General features: G+C 66.2%; 1 protein-coding gene across 1 annotated transcript; it reads right to left on the bottom strand.

Moving 5' to 3' along the window:
- Positions 1-846: 846 nt before the first annotated feature.
- CD81 (CD81 molecule) lies at positions 847-18,107 on the bottom strand. Its single transcript, XM_060607570.3, has 8 exons — positions 17,845-18,107; positions 7,463-7,577; positions 4,031-4,128; positions 3,344-3,418; positions 2,895-2,999; positions 2,360-2,461; positions 1,520-1,606; positions 847-1,438 (listed from the first exon to the last, which is right to left on the bottom strand). The coding sequence occupies exons 1-8, from the start codon at positions 17,908-17,910 to the stop codon at positions 1,376-1,378; spliced, it is 711 nt and encodes a 236-aa protein (XP_060463553.1). The 5' UTR covers positions 17,911-18,107; the 3' UTR covers positions 847-1,375.
- Positions 18,108-19,622: the final 1,515 nt, after the last annotated feature.

The following is a 19,622-nucleotide window of genomic DNA, read 5'->3' as shown; positions in this document are numbered from 1 at the left end:
ACGCACCGCACCAGCACCCAGGCCAGGACGCCCCAGGGGCCGTGCTGCGCAGGGGGCTCCTTGGGCCACCCTGTTCTCCCAGCGACCCTCCCTGGCACACAAGGCAGAGTGGTGTGACAGGAGGGGCCAGACCCACTGGGACCCGGTGGCCCCCGAAGGAGGCAGCTCCGAGCCCTCACCGTGAATCCCAGCCAGACCCTTGTGGCCCCCAAGGGGTCAGTTTAGCACACACCAGGCTGGTGCCCGCGCTCAGCTCATGGTGACCTCACCCGGCACGCAGGGTGTTGAGTGGGGGGAAGCAGCCTGACCCCACAGGCAGCTGGGCCTCAGTCCACCTCGCTGGGTCGGGTGGGTGCCCTCATTCAGTGTCTGAGATCTTCCCCTCTAGCCCCTGCAAGATGCAGCTTAGGCCCGGAGCTGCCCTGCCTCTCCAGGGAATGCTTACGAGGGAGCAGCTAGGCAGGCCAGGAACAGACCCTTAGATGCGTGTCCTCCACAGAGCTATCTCCCAGGAGGAGGGGCAGTGTGGCAGCCCCCTACCCCAAACACATCCTATACCCCGTTATCTGGCCGCCCTGTTCAGCTGCTTGCTCTGGGTGGTGGTAAACCAGGAGTAGGTGGGGGAGGGAGGTTGGGGGGAAGCTGTTGAAGGTGGCACAGGGCCCACCAAGGGGGCACCTGCTGTGGGGAGTGCTCTCCGGGGGTCCCATCACCGCCCACCAGCAGGTTGGCAGCACACCCTGGGCCCAGCAAGGTCCGCAGAGCTGAGCCTCACGAGCGCCAGGGTCCTCGGCCCCTCCAGCCACCCCCAGCGTCTCGGATGTTGCAGGCACAAGAAGGGGCCAGTTTGTTAGCATGCCCGGTTTTTCCTTCTTTATTGAGTGACTTTCAAGATGTAATTACAGTTGGAGGTGACAAGTTAGAAAGGAGAGGTGCACTGAAGGCATAAGGCTGCTTGTAGACCCGGCTCTAGACAAGTGGCAGGAGAGGAAAGAGGGTTAAAAAAAGGCATGAGCCGTGCAGCCCACGGGGCAGGTGGGTGGGCCACGTGGCCCCCAGGAGAAGCCTGGCTGAGCGGGCAGAGCCCCTCCCTAAGCAGCTGCAGAAGCAGAGGGGCCCTTGCCTTGCAGTCCCCAAGGCCCAACTCACATGCCGTCTATAGGTGACTTCAGCCCCAAAAGGGAACGGGGAACTTCAGGACAAAAACAAAACCTCAGAAGTAAAAAGGCTAAGAAGTGTAGCAGAGTACTACTGGACAAGTTCTATACACAGGCGGTGGCGGCCCCTCCAGGGGGGCCCTCAGGGATGTCCGGTCACTCTAGGGCCACCGCAGGGTTCTCACCAGCCCCCCCGCAGCAGGAGCGGCTGGAGCCGCTCAGTACACGGAGCTGTTCCGGATGCCACAGCACAGCACCATGCTCAGGATCATCTCGAAGATCTGCGGGGAGAGGCGGGCGGGACAGTCAGCACCCGGAGACCCAGTGGGGACCCCGGTCAGATGCCCGGCCCGTGCGCTCACCATGATCACAGCAACCACGATGGCCGCGATGCCAATGAGATACAGCTTTCCCGAGAAGAGGTCATCGATCTTCTGGTGGCAGTCCTCCTGTGGGGTGACAGCCCGCAGCCGGTCAGGGGCGTAGGTCCTCAGGCCCCCACGGTATGGCAGCACGAGATCATTACGGAAAGAGCACGGAGCGGTTCCACCCCTCGGGAGAGGTGTGACTGGGGCCCAGTCTCTGCCAGGTTATCTCGCATCCGTTTTGTTTATTTATTTTTAAATTTTTTAATGTTTATTTTTTGAGAGACAGAGAGACAGAGCGTGAGCAGGGGAGGGGCAGAGAGCGAAGGAGACACCGAATCCGAAGCGGGCTCCGGGCTCCGAGCTGTCGGCACAGAGCCCGACGCGGGGCTCGAACTCACAAACTGTGACATCATGGCCTGAGCTGAAGTCGGACGGTCGACCGACTGAGCCACCCGGGCGCCCCTACCACACCCGTTTTAAAATGGACGTGGAGACGGAACGTGCTGTGCGTGCTGTCTTCCACTCAGGTCGCTAGGCGCCACGAGGAGGGTGCTGATCTGGGAGGTCAGGGCGCCGTCCGCACCCACTCTCCGGGGGCAGAGACTCGCCTCCCCCGGGGGCTGTCAGCAAAACCTCGGCCTCAGCCCAGCCCCCCAGCAGAGCACCCCCACTGGCCACAGCACCACCCAGCTTGGCTGTCGGCCGCATCCCTGCCGGTGCCAGCGGAGCAGCCAGGCGGCCCCCCCCCACCCCCACCACCGCCTGAGCCCGGCCCAGGGGTGGCGGCGGCCGAGTCGGGGAGCAAGCCCGGCGGCCCGGCCCGCCAGCGCGTACCTTGAAGAAGTTGCTGATGACGGTGCTGCCTGAAGGACACAGGTTGTTCTTGAGAATGGAGGTGGTCAGCGCGGAGAGTGTGCTGGAGCCACAGCAGTTGAGCTGCAGAGAGCGAGGGCACCCGTGCTCAGCCCCGGGCCCTCGTGGAGAGAGGGTCCGCAGGGAGATGGCCCAGGCGACCCCACAGGCTGCCGAAGCCCCAGCCGCTGCCCCAGCCTGGCCCAGGGTGGGGGGCTTGGATGGTCCACTCCAGGGGGAGCACTGAGCCCAGGGGCCCCTCTCCCCTTCCCTTCCCCCCTCTCAGCTGCGCTGCTCGGAGACCCCGGCACCGCAGCCCGACTGGCTCATCTGGTTCACACTGGGGATGCACAGGTCCCGGAGAATCCCCTCCAGGGGGGCTCCCGGACCCTCCGGGGGCAGGGCTGCCAGGTCCCCCACGCCCCTCCTGTTCCTGAGGAACGTGCTGGGGCCACACCCAAGAGGCCAACGCCCCGAACCCCCAGCCTCCCCGGTCCCCCGGCGCCCCCTCCCGCACCGTCTCATGGAAGGTCTTCACCACGGCCTTGGCATTGTTGGCGTCGTCGTCTACCACGGCCTGCTGCAAAGCCTGGTCGTAGAACTGCTTCACGTCCTTGGCGATCTGGGGGAGGGGTGTGTGGGAGGGGTGAGGTCACACCTACGGCAGGGACCAACCCCCGCAGTGGTGCGGGGCGGCAAGCATTCACCTGGCTCTTCTGGGAAGATATTGCTTCCAGGACAGATCTGGATGCCTCCCCCACCCCGCCCTGGGTGCTGGGAGACAGGGGGACCTGCCTTCTACTTGGCCCCCATGCCACCTCCTCCAGAAAGCCCTCCGTGGCCTTTCATCAGGGGGCGCCCCAACGGCACCTGCCATCCGAGGTCAGGCCCATCGGGCTGAGCGGCAGGGCCCTCCTCCCTCCTGTCCAGGCTGCACGGGCCCCACCCTCCCGGCCCTAGGCTCACCTGGTCTTTGTTGACAAAACCCCAGATGCCAGCAGCTACCTCACAGGCAAAGAGGATGACGAGGCAGGTGAAGAACTGAGGACGGAGTGCAGGACCCGAGGAGGGCAGAGAAACGGGGGATTAGAGCAGGCACGGGGCAGCTTGGGGCTCACCGTCCGCAGACGACAGGCACCCAAGTGACGCACAGGTGTGCGTGGGGTGTTCGGTGGCACCCGGCCGCGTGTGCCGACCCTATCGCCATCCCCGCGGGGTGGGCTCTGCGTGGCGGGGCAGCTGGAGGGGCTGGCATAGCCGCGGGCCCCGTGTCCCCTGCGCACCCCGCTGCTCCCTCTCCCCACGGGAAGGGGGTGATGATACGGCGCCCGCTACCCGCGCCTCCCGGATTGGCTGGCCTTAGCTTCCCCACCAAGGCCGGCCGTGGGTCCGGGCCTCGCTCCCTATCATTTCTGTGACTTTTCTTTAAAAACAAGAAAAGCAACTGTGGAACTGTGAGTTAGGGACCAGCCGGGACGGCAACCGAGCACGGAGGGGTTTCAGGACCAAGCAAGGCAACCACAGGGAGAGGTCCCCAGGCCACAGAGAGAGCCCACCTCCAAGAGGGCAAGGGGGTCCCGCCAGAGGTGAACGCGTGCTGCCTCCAGCGGAGCCGGAGCCGTGCCCCACCCCTCGCCCCGCCCGGGACCTTACCGTCCCCAGCAGGCACTGGGACTCCTGGATGGCCCCGTAGCAGCCCAGAAACCCGACGAACATCATCACGGCGCCCACGGCAATGAGGATGTAGATGCCTTCGTGGGGGAGCAACAGATGCCCTCAGTGTGCCACGTCCCGTAGGCCACCGCTTCCCGAGAGCCTGCTGCCCCGGACCTCCCCAGCCATGTGCGCACGGCCCCTGCCCAGGACTCGGGCCCCCCCGCCGGAAGACAAAGGACTCCCAGTGCCCCAGGGAGGAGCAGAGAGGGCCCTGCAGCCCGGCCAGCCACGAGGGCGCCTCTCCCGCACGGGCCTCCTCGTCCACGACCTGGGAGCAAGGCCTGTGAGGCCCAGGCCGGCACTGCCCGGCATGTGCTCGGTGCGCAGAGAGCTCGGCCATCAGGTCTGTACCCACGGGCCCCAGGAGGGGAGGCCCTCGTACAACCTGCACCCACTCTGGCTCCTCCTAAGCTTCTGGGACTCGGGGAGGCGGGGCACAGAGCACCACCCCTCTCGGTGCACAGGGCCCTGAGGGGTGGGAAGAGGGAGGCAGCTGCAGGGGCCCTTCTGCCAGCAGCAGGGCATGCCCACTGCTCCTGGGCACAGGTCAGATCCTGTGGCTCTGTGTGGCTCCTTGGGCTCGAGGGGTGGGCTCGGCTCAGCCTCTCAGCCTGCTGGACAAGGTGGCCTGGCGGCCGCGGTGCCCCGCCCCACTGAGGATGGCATGTGGTGGCAGGGACAGTTCTGCCCGGGGTGCCCACCGGTCTGGGCACATGCTCCTGGGGAGGCAGGAGGGGCCACCACAGAGTTGGGAATGCCTCGGGCCTGGCCATGCTGCCCTTCTTGGTGCCCGTGACCCACCCAGACAGGGCCCTGAGCCCCTCAGGGAGTGCCAGCCATAGCCGCCTCGCAAGCCTGGGCCTGTCCCCCGGCCACCACGGCCAACACTGTGGGCAGTCCAGGCCCCGGTCCGCAGAGCCAAGACCCCCAGGGCTCCACTGTCTGGACAGCCGGTGGGGGGGGGGGGAGAAGGAAGCTGGGGTTCAACCACTGGGCTCAGAAAAGCCAAAGCCTCTGGGCAGCACTCCGTGGACCTGGCTGAAGAGAAGCCTCCTGCTACGGCCGCCCTAGGGGGCTCCCGGCTCAGGGGGGCAGCACCCTCAAACTGGGTCTCCCTCCCCTCAGGCCCTGATACCCCCATCCTCAAGGCCACGTAGGACCCACAAGTTCCCATTCCCGGGTCACTGTGTGAGGTTCGGCAAACGGCAGCAGGCGCCTGACCCCTGGTCCCATCCAGGCCCCACCTCCTCTGGAGCCTGTGGGCCGGGTTCTGGCAGGTGAGGTCAGGGACCCACCAGGCCCTGCGGCTCTGCCCAGGGTGCTGAGCGAACCCAGCTGACCTCCCCCTTTGCCGACATCGGACAAAGAGCCCTTGTCAGGGACACATCTGCTTCCCCGCCTCCCTGGCAGGCCCAGCCCACACCAGGGCCAGTGGGAGGCTCCAGAAGGCTGGTCCTTGATGGGCTTGATGGGCAGGGACTGGCAGCCCATGGAGTGGGGGAGGGCAGAAGGGGGGGCACCGCAGGAACCCAGGTCCCTGGGCTGGAGCTACCTCCGAGGACAGGCACCCCCAGAGCCAGGAGCACCAAGCTGGAGGCCTCTCTGCAAGCCAGGGTCAGGCCCCGGGTGACAGCCCGATGTGGCGCCCCTATGAGGAGCAGGCTGGTGCGAAAACGGCCACTTGACCGTCTACGAGCTTCTCCCGTGGGACCGCTTCCCCACTGGAGCCCAGGCACAGCCCTGCAGAGCAGGAGGCCTGGAGCTGCAGCAGACCCTCCCCTCCCTGCCCCCCTGCTCCCTGAACCCTCCCCTGCCCAGCCCTGGCCTGGAGTGAGGGGGAGGCTTTGGGAGAGCAGGAGTGCCCTGAGGCTTCCTTCAGGAGGGGGACCCCTTCCGGAGCCACTTGCCCACACCCACCACACCCCCAGCACCCCAGGCCACGCCCAGCTGTTGCCGGCTCAGACCTCTGGGGGAGGGGAGGGAGAGGCCCGAGAGGAGCCGCGCAGGAGAGAAAAGGCTCTCGTGGGTCTGGAGGATACTTCCTTGCCCTTGGACTCGTGGGCCAAGCCGACAGCTTTGTTTCTGAGGGCGCCTGGACCGCCTGTGGCAGACCCTGGGTCACAGTCCTCGTGAGCACCCTCGGAGCAGGTAGGCAGAGGCACCCTGTCCATCGGAGACTCACACCTGGGAGGGGCTGCACAGCCCCGGGGGAGCCCGGGAATGTGGAGATGGAGGACCCCTCCCCCACGCCCCAGGGACTGCCAGCCCCAGGAAACCACTGCCAGAGTCACAAGCTCCCATCTCCAGGGAGCAAAAAGGGGCCACCCTATCGGTGCTCCTGGACCCGACCTCTCAACCTTGCAGCTCAGAGAGGATCCTCTTCGTGGCCCGGGGTGCCCTGGGCCATCCCTGCTTCAGCAACCAAGCATGTATCCCAAGCGCGTGGGAGGGGCCCAGACCCTTTCCAGGCGGCACCCAGGACACCAGGCCAGAGGGGTGGCCGCTGACCCCTACACGGAGCCCCAAACCCTAGGGCACACACACACTTCCTGCCCAGCTGCCAGGGCCAGGCCAGGCCGTTCCTTTAAAGGACAGAAACATCTCCACAAACACGAGGGCCAGGCCCCGCCTCCCACTGGCTGGGGACCAACCTAAGGAGTGCAACTCTGCAGGACAGGGTGGGCGGGGGCGGGGCCCAATCCCTCAGGGACAGACACCCCGAAGGGGCACAGCTGGTGCCGGAGCCTAATAAGGCAGCAAGGTGTGGCTGGAGGGGGGGGGCGGCCTGAGTCACACTGGCCCCTGCCCCACCCCGGGGCCCCAGTCTTCCTCCCCCCGCCCCCTCCTCTGGGCTCCAGCTGCCAGTCCCGCTGCCCAGGCATCCGGCCCCACCCCTTCCCAGGGAGCCTCCCCCGAAATACCCTCCAGGAGACACAGCTCCCTGGCCCCCACCCAGCTGCCTCCTGCCCCGATGTGGTCCCCGGCGGTGATCTGGTGGGATCCCAACAACCCACCCCCCCCTTGAAGTTCCAGCTTTGTCCGGGAGCCTGGCTCCTGTCCCAAGCACCCAGGCATTGACCACCTCTGACCCCAGGCCCCGAAGGTCCCCAGGCTGAGGTGACCCCACCCACTTTCTGTCTCCAGCTCACTCTCTTGCCCAAAAAGCCCTTCCTGGCTGGCCTCCACCTGCCTAGCAGCCTAGCACAGAGCAAGCCCCACTAAGTCGGCCCAGGCCTTGCCTCCTCCTCCTCCCGGAAGCCCGTCCTGACTGTCTGTCTGCAGCAGTCCTGATCCGAGGTCTAGATGGGTCCTTCCTGGTCCCCCAGCCCGGAGCCAGCCAGGCCCCGGACCCGGACTGAGTGCACTCACCTACGTAGAAGGTGTTGGGCGCAGGCCTGTCTCCCAGCTCCAGGTAGAGAAGGTTGGTGGTCTGTGGGTCATGGCGGAGCCACAGGGCCACACCCAGGATCACGCCTCCGGCCAACTGGAGAAAGAACGGGTACAGGGTTACTCGCCCAGAGCGGCGCAGGGGTGAGTGGGAACCGCGCCACGCTGAACATCCAGGGGGCGGCAGGTGCTGGACCCCCACTGCCACCGGGTCAGCGGTCCGAGGGCTCGCGCTCCAGGTGGCGCTCACAGACACTGCCGGGGTCTGGGCAGCCTCCCGGCTCCACGCGTCTGCTTTGCTGACCTGGGATCTGAGAGGCCCCAGGGAGGCCTGGATACCGAAGACCAGGTCCCCGATATCGGATGGGGCACGCTCATGTCAAAAAAGTGTTCATTTTTTATCTGAAGCGTAAACCTAACTGGATGTCCCGTATTTTTATTTGCTAAATCTGGCCAGAGTCCACACCAGACCGCAGCACCCCAGGGACCGCTGGGCCCTCCTCCGAGGGGGTGGCTCCAACAGCCCTCGGCTCATCTGGGAACCCCACGGAGAGGACCCCAGGTGTTTGCTGCCAAGAGACATAGAGCGGTGGGTCTGATGCCACCAGGGTCCTGGCGGGACCCATGGAGGGAATGACAAAGGAGGGAGGCAGCTGAGGCTGGTGGCATCCAGGAAGCCGCAAGGCCGAGGGGCCGGGCTGTTTGTGGGAGAAATCCTTGCCGCTGCGGCCCTAGGAAGGGAAGCTACTGCAGGAAGAAGGAAGCCCGCTGTGCTCTCAGGCCAGAGGAGGGGCTGCCTGAGCAGCTGGGGCAGGACGGGGGTTCTGCTCAGAGCCTGGCATGAGGACAGGGGCTCCCGGTCCAGGGAGGCCCTCACCGGACTCACTGTCCTGCCGGCGCAGGGCCATCCGTGGAGGGTGGGGGCGGGCCCCCCGAAGAGGAGCCCGGACTGTGCCGGCCCAGCCTCCACACGAGCATCCGACCAACCCCGGGCCAGTGGCCGGGCTGCCCTCAGTGCCCCAGCCTCTTCCCCGGCCCGTCCCAGCCCTGGGTGCCCCACCAAGGTGGCACGTGCTCCCAGAACTACAAACTTCGGCTCCGGTCGGGAGGCCTGGCTATGCAGCCGCCAGCCTCCGGCTCTCCCTCTTCCCACCATCCGTGTGCTGGCAGCCGGGGTCTTCCCACAGCAGCACCAGATGCTGACCCTCACACACAGACCCAGAGCTACAGGTCCTATGGGGAAGAGAAACTGGAAAGCAGACCCCAAGGAAACCCCCTGGCCAGCCCAGCACCTGCCCCGGGGCCCTGGCCGGGGAGCAGACCCCCGAGACGGCGGAGGGTATGGCTGGGAGCCCCAGCACTGCACGGTGCCCCGTGGAAAGCCCCAGCAGCTCCCAGACCCTCCTACACTCGGCTCAGCTAACGGTAAGGCCGGTGGGACCGCTGGCACATCAGCGGTGGGCGAGGCTGCCTGGCACGTCCCTCAGAGCACCCGGTCTGCCCCCGCTAGCCTGGGTTTCGCTTTCTCAGCTCACTTCTCCCGGAGTCCCAGGTCTGGTGGGGGAGGGGCAGACGGAGGCACGGTAAGCCCTTCCCATCCTCCGGCACTCGTGGGAGGGCCGAGGGCCTACAGTGCACCTGCTGGCCAAGGTCCCCTCCCGTGGCACTCCGGGCACTGCGTAGACCTCAAAGGACAGGGCCGCGGGCTCCCAGCATCCTGTGCCTCTCTGTGGCACCTGTCGTAGCCGCGAGAGGGCCAGAGGACCCAGGGGACGGCTGAGGGGGGGTGGGCAGGGCAGGGGCCCCAGAGTCCTCGGCTTCTCCCGAGGTGGCGGCCATCTGCGGCTCCAAGGGAGGCGGTGTCGAGGCTGAGGGTTGCCGTGGCAACTCTGGCTTGAAACAGTCACTTGTTCTGTTTCGAAACTGTGGTCCAGAGCCGGCTTTGTGAGATGTTCCAGGGCAGAGGGGGAGGGGCAGGGGAAGCCCCTGTCCTGGGCCTCCCTCTGTAGTCCCTCTGTAGTCGCAGAGGCCTGGCCACAAGCTGCAGCTTGGCCTCCCTGTCCCCATCAGTGGAGGGGGGCGGGGTGTGGAGCACAGTGCCCCCCAGGGACGGAGGAGACAAGCCTGTCTCGGGGCGCATGGTCCTAACAGAAATGCTGAGCCCGCCCCCCAGACGCTACAGGCGGGACCACAGGCCCACGGAAGCTGGTCCCGCCTGGTGCTGAAGTGTCCCCTCCCTGCCAGGACCCCATCACTCCAGGCCCTGCACAGACGCACCGGGCAGAGCCAGGTGAACGCGGTGGTGAGGACCATTCCCAGCTCCCAGATGACGAGGCCCAGGCAGCGTGGCGGGGGAGGGGGGGCAGATGCTCACCTTAGGTCACCTCATCTGTACAGGGGGAGTGGTGGGTGGGATCGGAAAGCGCCCCCGGCAGGGAAGGGAAGTCCATGTGCTGGCAGAGAAAGGCAGTCCTCCACCGGGCCCAGCACACACCCACCATGTGGCGAGACGCAGGTGTCCCCCCAGGGACGTGAACGAGAGTGCCCCCACCATGACGTGGGCCCCGCTGTTCCCAGCCCCAGACCTCTCCTTCAACTGGAGAACCGACAGTCTGAACGGAAACCAAGTGGCCCAGCCACACGGCGAAGCCACCGACAGTAGGAAGTGTGTCCCTTGCACGACAGCCCGCAGGCTCGAGGACTGTGCTGAGCGACAGAAGCCAGACCAAGTGGAGAGCAGCTTCTAAATAAAGTATAAGCCATGCAAATCACGTGCAGCGACAGAAAACAGGCCCCTGGCCGCCCCGGGATGGGGGAGGGGCCCCGAGGCTGGGGCTGGTGGCCACGTCCCTTATCTCCACGCGGTGACAAGCCCCCAGGGGTCCACCTGGGTCAGCACTGAGCAAGCAAGGTGTGCGCTTCCCCCACGTGCCGGGTGCTCCACGTCCGACACAGCTGTGCTCAACCCCCAGCTGCCCCGTCAACCCTGACCACGAACTTCTAAGCAAGGTCTTTGGGGGTGAATGTTTCTTCCGGGTCCCACCGGGCCTCAAGGTGAGGAGGCCGACACTCTGGGCTCGCCAGGGTGCCCGTGGCCCGTGGCAAGCGCCTGGAGAGGTTGTGCTGAAGTCCTGCCACAGAACCAAGGTCTTAGGGCCAAAGAAGGGACCGCAGAACTGTGGGGCCCGGACGTCCAGCATTAAGGGACCGCAGGAGTGACGGCAGTGGGTGGGGCCCAGAGCGGGCAGCCAGGGGTGCCCTGCGCTCACCTCAGGCTCACCTCCGTGACTCTGCTCCTCCACACCCTCCCTCGTAAGACAAGGATATAAAGGTACGTAAGCTCATGTCACAGAGCGCTTCCCACGCCGCCCCTGGAAAACACTGGCTCACGACACGCGCCGGCGGCCATCGTCATCGCGGCAGGTGTATCAGCGGTAGGGCCGGACACGCTTCATCATCCCCACCCAACAGGACCCCCTCACCTGCCGGAAGCACCGCCGGCCCCAGTCCGTGCCCCCCGACAGCCTCCTGCCCCCCCGACAGGGCTTCTGCCCCGATAGCCTCCTGCCTCCCCCAGCAGACTCCTGCCCCTACCCCCCCCCCCCCGCAGGCTCCTGCCCCCTACCCCTGTCCCCCGACAGCCTACCCCCCAAGAGGCTCCTGCCCCCTACCCCTGCCCCCCGACAGCTTCCTGCCCCCCAACAGCCTCCTGCACCCCACCCCGGCCCCCCAACAGGCTTCTGCCCCCCAAAGGCTCCCACAGGGCGGGCCAGGGCACAGCACTCAGGAAGGAGACTGCCAGTTTGGTCACAGGGGCGGGTCCCACAGTGGAGACAGCACGGCCACTTTAGGACCCTATGAAAGGTTCTGTTTCTGTTTCTTTCTCCTTCCCTTCTGAGAATTAATAAATATCAGCCTCAGCTGAAACAGGAGGGGACAGCCAAGTGTGCTGGGATCCTGCCCAGCCTGCCGGCCGTTTCCAAGAAGCGGCTAAAAGGGAGCAAGAGGGAGCGGGTGCTGCCCGGACAGGCCTGGGGCAGCCGCACCCCGGGCCCGCAGCTGAGCGGTCACCCCCGTCCCACCCACGCGCTCCATGGGCAACAAGGACAACTGGTGCGTCACTGACACCCTCCAGGCGGTGCTGGTCTTGCCCGGGGCCTGGGTGTCAGGGGCGGGGGGGGCAGGTCCACCGAGAGGGAGGGTGCCGGGCTCCGCGCCAGCTCTGCTCCCCGACCCGCCGCCTCCAGGGGACATGCTCGCGGGAAAAGGCATGGGGAAGCACCCACTCGGCTTGGCGGCTGGCGGGGAGCTGGAGACCCCCCAGGAGGGAAGCACAGGCCAGAAACGCCGTCAGGGCCACCAGGTTAAGTCGGAGGAAATGCTGCGCAGCAAAGACGCTTCGGGGGCATCTGGTGGCTCAGTCGGCTGGGCATCTGCCTCCTGATTTCGGCTCAGGTCATGATCTCTAGGTGCATAAGATCACGCCCCGCATGGGGCTCTGTGCTGAATGTGGAGCCTGCTTGAGATTTTCTCTCTCCCTTTCCCCCTGTCCCTCCCCCGCCCTCAAAATAAACGAACAGACTTTAAAAAAAAAAAAAAAAAAAGACACTTTTAGGATGGGCTCCACAGGGTGAGTAGGGAAGGGGGAAGTCCTGTTGCCATCTTACAGGCTGGGTGCAGGTCCTGGGTTCCTGCAGGCTGGCCCTCACTGTCCACCCACCATGAGGGGACAGGCCCAGACTCTTCCCTAGACCCACCTCAGGCCTTCCTGGGGGGGGGGGGGCCCACCCCGGCCTCTGAGAGCAGCTCAAGGCAGGAAGGAAGTGGAACCAAGAGCAGAGACCCTCACCTTGGCCAGGAGGCAGAAGTGTCTCTCGAGGCCCCTGAACCTCAGGAAGCCGCCTGGCCCGGCGCCTAAAAGCAGGTGAGAAGGGGGTCATGACATAGGCCCTCAAGGGCCCGTTCAGCTGGGACTTCCCAGCCCACCCTACCACCTCTAGGGCCACACTGGAGAGCCACTGCAGGGCCAGACCCCGACCCCACCACCCAATCCCCGCGTAGTGAAACCAGGAAGTGGGCTGCTCCCCTGCCCCAAACCTGCCCGCTGCAGGGAGGGCATGTGGGCACAGACGTCCCGGTGACCCGCCAGAGAAGACGGGCTGCAGAGGCGGGCTGGCCTTCCTCCCGGGGAGGGAGATGGGCGGTGGGCGGGCTTGGGCAGGGGACCAGAGAGTAGGCCAGGATGTCCTTGTCCCCGCCCCAGGGGAGCCCCAGCCCTGGAGCCACGCCAGGCTGTGAGGCATAGCGGGGCAAGGGCCTCCTCGGTGGGCCTGACAACAGCTGGGCCCCGGCTGCAGGCAAAGGAGACGTCCGGCCCTGTGCCCAGCTGGCCCAGGGGAGGGCCACCTCACATGGGCCGGAGCTCTTATCATCTCGGGGACACAGTGAAAGACTGCCCATCCAGAGGGAGCAGTGTGGGCCTTGGGCCAAGCAGAGCCACAGCCATGGGAGAGGGTGAGCTCCCCGTGAGCTCTGGGTGGGACCACACTCGGTGACTACCAAACCCACTGCCTCTCGGAGGCCGCCACCCAAGACCAAGGGCCCTGAGCTCCGGGGGCCAGGCCTCCCGGCCCCCAGGACTGGAGACCCAGGGAGGCAGGTAGTCCCCACTCCTGCTCCCCCAGCCGCAACAGGGTGCCTCTCGGCCCTGGGTCTCAGCCTGAGTGTCCACGTCCTCGGTCAGGAGTTGGCTGTCAGCAGCAGTGCAAAACCAGCCTCGACATACACCTGTGATGGCACAGGTAAGACAGGTGACAGGGAGCTGCTAGACATCTCCCGAGGGCGTCTATGACCCAGGCCAAGCTGGGTGTGGGACAGCTGGGACAGACGATTCCTGAGTGACACGGACGCCAGGGTGGGTCACCCACTCACCAACTCCGCAGGGCAGACGGCCCTGGCTTCCTGTCTTTTACCTTCTTGACAATGACCGTGTTACCCACTCATGGAAGGCAGGTGAGGGAGATTAACCCTCCAAAGTCAGAAGAAGGGGACAAAGAGGCATGAACCCCCAGGCCCTGGCTGAGCTGCTGGCCTCTGGTCTCCTGCCCAGAGCACCCTTGCCACTGACTGGAGGAACTTACAGGCCCAACCTGACCCCCAGCCCAACCTGCCTCCCAAGCCCCTCACTCTGGCCAGGCCTCATGCCTGGGGGGGGGGGGGGGGGGGGGGGGGGGGGCAGGGAGGGGGGGTGGCGGCTACCCCGTCCCTGGCAGCTAGCTCAGGAAGGGAAATGGCTCGGCTGGCCCATGGGGACTCCCTTAGCATCTGGGGGTCCACCTGGAAAGCCCCCAAGTGGTCTTGTGTGAATTAGCACCTGCTTTGCCACCAGGACGGGCTTAGGCCAGGCCCCAAAGTACAAATGATGTGTACTTTGGGGGCAGGGGGGCACTGAGAAGTCTAGGGCTTTCTGGAAGCACTCTGGGTCAAACCACATTCTGCCAGACAGGTGGAAAACAGCCAGGAAAAGGGTCCTGAGGGCCAGCTCCGGGTGAGCCGGGTTCTCGGTCAAGGACGAGACATGCTGGCCACAGGGCAGACCCAGGGCTGACAACCACCCGGCCCTTGCCGTGTGCCCTGGCCTGGGTCCTGGGGTGCCAGGGCCAGAGGGAGAGCCCCTGTGCTTCTCCATCCCCAACCCAAAACGCTGGGCCAGTGCAAAGGTGGCCATCTGCCCCTCCCACGGGTGCCTGGACTCTGCCTTATTGATTTTCTGCCCCAGGTTCTTCCCCTCACGGGGTTTCAGGCACTGATATGAAGGCACGGGGTAGATTCTTTGGGAGAGGGGGCTTTTGGGGCCCGTCTCCCTGTCCGGACTTTGAAGCAGAGTGAGCTAGGGATTGGGGGTGAATTCAACTCCTGGGGACAGACCTGAGCTGCGGGTGGGGTGGGAACCCTACAGGAAGGGCACCGCACCAGCCCCAGAGCAGAACCAGCCAGGGTCCCAGGCCTCTCGCCGCCTAGACATCCTTGGGAGGCGGGGGGCAGTTCGTTCCAAGGACAGACCACAGACTTCCTTTTCTTGTCTCAGCCCAACGGCTGTTTCCCCCAAAGCTGTGCCACTCACTCCGTCCACTGGCCCACCCCCCGAAACGGGGCACAGGAAATCCCCACCCCCACCCGGAGCCCGCCAGGGTCCCATCCCCTCTCCCGGAAGGAAGGCGACAGAACCGCTAAGTGACAGACAGTCATGTGCTGTCTGGAAGCGAGAATGAAATGGCAGTTAGCGAGGCTTCTAATCAGCCCCGTTCCCAGCCGGGCCTGGCTGCCCTGCCTCTGGAAGGCGGCCACGGAAGGCATTAGGTCAGAAGAGCAGCCAGGCCCGGGCGGGGCACGCGGCACTCTCCCCGGCCAGCCTCTAAGGAGAGGGCTGCGATCGTACCCACTTCACAGACGACGAAGGCGAGCGGCCTTACACGTGCCGGTCACCTGCCCCGGGTCCCGGGGAGGGGAGCCTCTGCCCTTCCTGAAATGCCCCAGCGGCAGGACTCCCAAGGACCTGCCGCCTCTGCCGGGAAGCTCCGGGTCCCGCCCCACCGGGAGGATCTCCACGCTGCCGGGCAGGGTGTCTGCACCACGGGCACCGTCTCGAAGGCTCGGCCCCAGCCCGGCCCCCACTCCGTCCCTGCCTCACCGCCCGATGCCCGCCCGGCCAGGGAGCCCCCAGCGGGCGGTGGGCAGGCCTACGGAGTGCACGCTGCCTGGGGCCCCGAAGTCTGACACAAGGAGGAGACGTGCCTGTGTGAGTGTGCAGGGTGACGGCGCCCCCTCCCAGAGGAGCCAGCCCCCCCCCCCCGCCCCCCGTCGTGGGAGCCTCCTCACTCTCTGAAATGGAACTTTTAAAAGCACCTGGTCCAGACACCCACTGTCAAAGCCTCCTCCCAGCTCCCCGTCTGCACCCGCTCCTGTACCGTGGCCAGGCTGCCCAGTGAGTGAGAGTCAGGCTGGGCTCACCCGACGTCCTCTGGGATCCCCCAAGCCCCTTCCCCAAGGCACTGCCCACATGGGCCAGGAGAGCAGTCTTCCTGCCGGCCATCCACGCTCTACAACCATTTCCTGAGTTCCGAACACTGGAGTGTTAGTAATCCGCCAGCCCCGGGAGATAGGATGTGGACCTCCACCTTAGAGGGCAGGAAGCCAAGGCCCAGGCCCGGAACAGTGGGGAGGGGCTCCAGCATCCAGACCCACCCCCACGGCTCCGGCTCTCAGCCAGGAGAGGCAGGACGCCCGCGCAGAGAGGGGCTCTGCCAGAGCGGTGCCCCCCAGCCCCGCCTTGCTCAGCTCTGCATGCCCCCACCGCAGGGGTGGGTGGGGCCACGGTGACCGTGGACCGTGGAACATAGTTCTCAGTGCTCAGCGGGGTGGCTGCTGAGGGGAGAGGCCTCAAACATCTCTTCAAGCCTCAATACAGAGCAGCCCCTGGGGACGTGTGAGGCCTCCACCCCAGCTGCCTGGGGAAATCCCAGGCTCACCCAAGTAGAGCTGCGGGGTGAGTGGGGGCTGCTCTGGAGACCTGCCAGGCTGGGCGGCGGGGAGGGACTCACCCAGCAAAGACACTCAGCCTGAGGACAAGACTCTACTCCAAGGCACATTGTCTACGTCCGCCTACCCTCCACCTCCTGGTCACGGCCCTGACCCCACACCCAGGCTCTGCTCGCAGGGGATGGGCCTAAGGGCCAGCAGAGGGGCATCTGGATGTGCCCCTGGCCCCCTACATGCCCAGGCCACAGCAGGCAAACGCTAACGTGACGCTGACAACACCCCTTGAGTGAAGGCCCCAGTGGCTGCTCAGGCCACGCCTGGCCCATCCTGACAGCCCCACTGCCCCCCACTCCCCGGGCAGAGGCCGATGGCCACAGCGGCACCCCCCCACCTGTGCCTCCCCAGCCAGGTGGGATGTGACACCCCCACTCCACCCCCAGCCAGAGCTCACTCCAGTCTCTGTCCTCGCCACCCCAAATACCTCATTGCCCCGAGATTCACTCTGGGATCCTCGGCTGTCCAGATGCAAAACGGATGTCCCCAGTCCCACACATTTGCTCAGGGGGCCGCTTTAAAAGTTCACCCCCCAGTGTCTACTGGAGAAACACACTGTCCACCAGATGTTGTCAGGGTCCCTCCTGAGAAAGGGTGAGCGGCCTGTGGTGGCGCAGCAGGATGGAGGGGCCCGGGAGGGCGCCCAATCACTGCCCAGGGAGGCAGAGCAGGGCCTGAGAGGGGTTCCTGCACCCATTCGGGCCCCTCCCCAACCCCGACACAGACAGGAAGCAAAGACGTGCCAAAGCACCACCGGTTACACACCAGCGGTTAACCCAGGCCAGGAAAACACAACTGGCAGGTCAGCAGCCTGGAGCCCCCAAGACCCTCCTGCACCCAGAGATGACCATCCTGGGAGCACCTCTTTCCAAAGGGGGATGTCCAAACCCAGACCTCAGCCCAGACCTGGGCATCCACCCAGACCCAGGCCGCGTGCCCAGAGAGGCTCGGGTCCTCAGGGCCGCCTGTCCTGTGCCAACTCCGAACGGCCGCCGCAGCCCCACTCCCGTCCGAGCTTCCACAGCCTCCCGGGCGAGGCCGGGCTGCAGTCTCGGTCTGGGTGAGGGGTGCAGGGGCGTCAGCCCCACAAAGCGTGGCCACCGCGGTGCGGGCGCCCAGCACGCGGGCCACACTGTACTGAGGCGCTTCCTGTGTGAGCTCCGCCGCGGCCCGGACCCCTCACGGCGGTCCCCGGGGCGGCGGCAGCTGACCGGGGTGGGAGCCGGCCTGGGCCAGGAGCGGAGTGGAGTGGACGGTTCCCGACACTCGGACCGAGTGCGCACCCGCCCCCCCCCCCCACTCCCACCCCCCCCCACCCCCGGCCGCCCATTCAGGGGCGGTGGCCCCGATGAGCTCATGGGGGCGGGGCGCCCGGAACCCCGCCCCCGAGCCCCCTCGGTCCCCGCGAAGCCGGGTGGTCCCTGACTCCGCGGCCGGCGGCTCGGAGCCCGCACCCACCGCACCGACCGCCATCACCCAGCGGGCACAGACCCGAAGCCCCCGAACGCCCCGGCCCGACCGCGGGGGCCCTGGGCCCGGCCGCGCAGAAGCCCCGAGACCCGGCTCGCAGCCCCCAGCGTCGCCATCGCCAGGACGACCCTCACCTCCTCGCGTGCCCGCCCAGGACCCCCACCCGCGGACGGCGCCCACAGGTGGCCCCGCAACTTGGCGTCCTGGCTGCGCCCCCTGTGCGGGGCCTAGCGCGGCGCGCGGCCTGCCGGGGCTCGGGGGGCCCCCGTCGCCCTCCCGCCCCACCCCCGGTCGGGGCTTACCCAGAAGACGAAATTGAAGACGAAGAGCAGGTACTTGATGCACTTGGTGCAGCCCTCCACCCCCATGGCGGCGCGGGCGGCGGGCGGCCTACGGGCCGGTCCGGGGCGCGGGGCGCGGGGCCTAGCGGGCGGCGGGGCCGGGGCGCGGGCCCGGGGCCGGGGCGCGGAACGCGGCGAGGCGGGGGGGGGGGTGGGGCGCGGAGACGCGGGGCGCGGGGAGCGGGAGGCCGGGCCGGGGCAACTGGGGTGACTGTCGCCGCTGCGCGCTCGTTCTCTGGCCGGGCGCGCGCCCCGCGCCGCCTGTTATAGGGCGCCCAGGCCCCGCCCACAAGGCCCCGCCCACAAGGCCCCGCCTCCCGCCGCCCGAGCGCGCAGCCCCTCCCCCCTGGAGCAGGCGCTCGGCCGGCGGGGGCGGGGGCGGGGGCGGGGTCAGACCCGCGTGCAACCAACCCGCGAGACTGAGCCCGGGAGGGACCGCGAGGGAAGACGGGGTTTGTGGCCAGCGGCGCCCCGGGAAGAACCTCCTCCGCTTTGTCTTCCCTCAGGCGCTTGGGACAATCCACGGAGGCTCCCTGGAGGAAGTGGTGCACCAGAGATGGCGATGCCAAGGGCTCCAAGGGTCGGGACCCTGGGTGGGTGACGAGAGTCAGCCTGCGGGGCCTGAAGACCTTGGAACACGATTCCAGGCAGCTAAGCCCTTGTCCCATGATGGGGGGGGGAGGGGGTTGTGGAGTGCTGTTAGAGGTGTCTTTGTTTGGAAAGATCGCTGAGAGGGTGACTCTAGACCAGTGTTGAATGACAAGGAGACCCAAGCCACCTGGAAGACAGCCTCTAAACACCGTGTATCCTGTGCACACTCTGGTGGTGCCAGTCCCCCACGGAAGCCGGCCCCACAGCCCAGCTGGCTTTCTGAAGGCGTGGGGGCCAGGCTCTGCTGCCCTCACCCCCTGGGCTGACGAGGATGTGGAGAGGGTTCTTCCTCCCCAAGGGACAGAGCGAAGCTGTGGCCAGGTGACCCGCGGACGTGTTCTGTATCCGCACAACCCTAGCACACGTCGCCACTGACTGCTTGAAACTTGGCCGGCACCACCGCCACCGCCACAGAACCGAATTTTTCACTGCACTTCCCTGCTGTGGCTTCATGTGGACACAGCGGCAGCCCCGGTTTACTCCTGTGTGCTCCCACTTCTGTGGTTTTCTTGGTGGCTAATTTATTTTTTTTGATTATTATTATTTTTTTAATGTTTATTTATTTCTGAGACAGAGAGAGACAGACGTGAGCGGGGGAGGGGCAGAGAGCGAGGGAGACAGGGAATCCAAAGTGGTCTCCAGGCTCTGAGCTGTCAGCACAGAGCCCGACGCGGGGCTCGAACTCACAAACCGCGAGACCGTGACCTGAGCCGAAGTCAGTCGCTCAACCGACTGAGCCACCCAGGCGCCCCTTTGGTGGCTAATTTAAAAATCTGTTCTGGCTTCATGCTTGGATGAGAGCTATAAGCACACGTTTGTACACGGTGTCAGGTTTGTGCTCGTCCAGGTGACGTTGTTAATAAAAGTGGCTTGAGTCCTTACCCCGGGGGTCCGCCAAGATTCTTTTTTGCCGGAGAGGAGGCAGAACAGGTCTCCAGGGTGTCGAAATGCTTGTCTAGAAGTCCTGGGCGGTCTGCTCTCCCATCAGGGGCCTGCTGTCCACAGTGATGGGGACGTTTCCTGCCACAGACGTGGGCTGACTCCTCAGAGAAAGGCCTTCCTTGGGCCCTCGGGAAAGGGGAGCACAG

This window comes from Panthera onca, chromosome D1 (genome assembly GCF_046562875.1).
Source record: "Panthera onca isolate mPanOnc1 chromosome D1, mPanOnc1 haplotype 2, whole genome shotgun sequence".
Classification (NCBI taxonomy): Eukaryota; Metazoa; Chordata; class Mammalia; order Carnivora; family Felidae; genus Panthera; species Panthera onca.
Note: the sequence above shows the minus strand (reverse complement) of the source record. Positions and strands in the feature narration are given on the sequence as shown.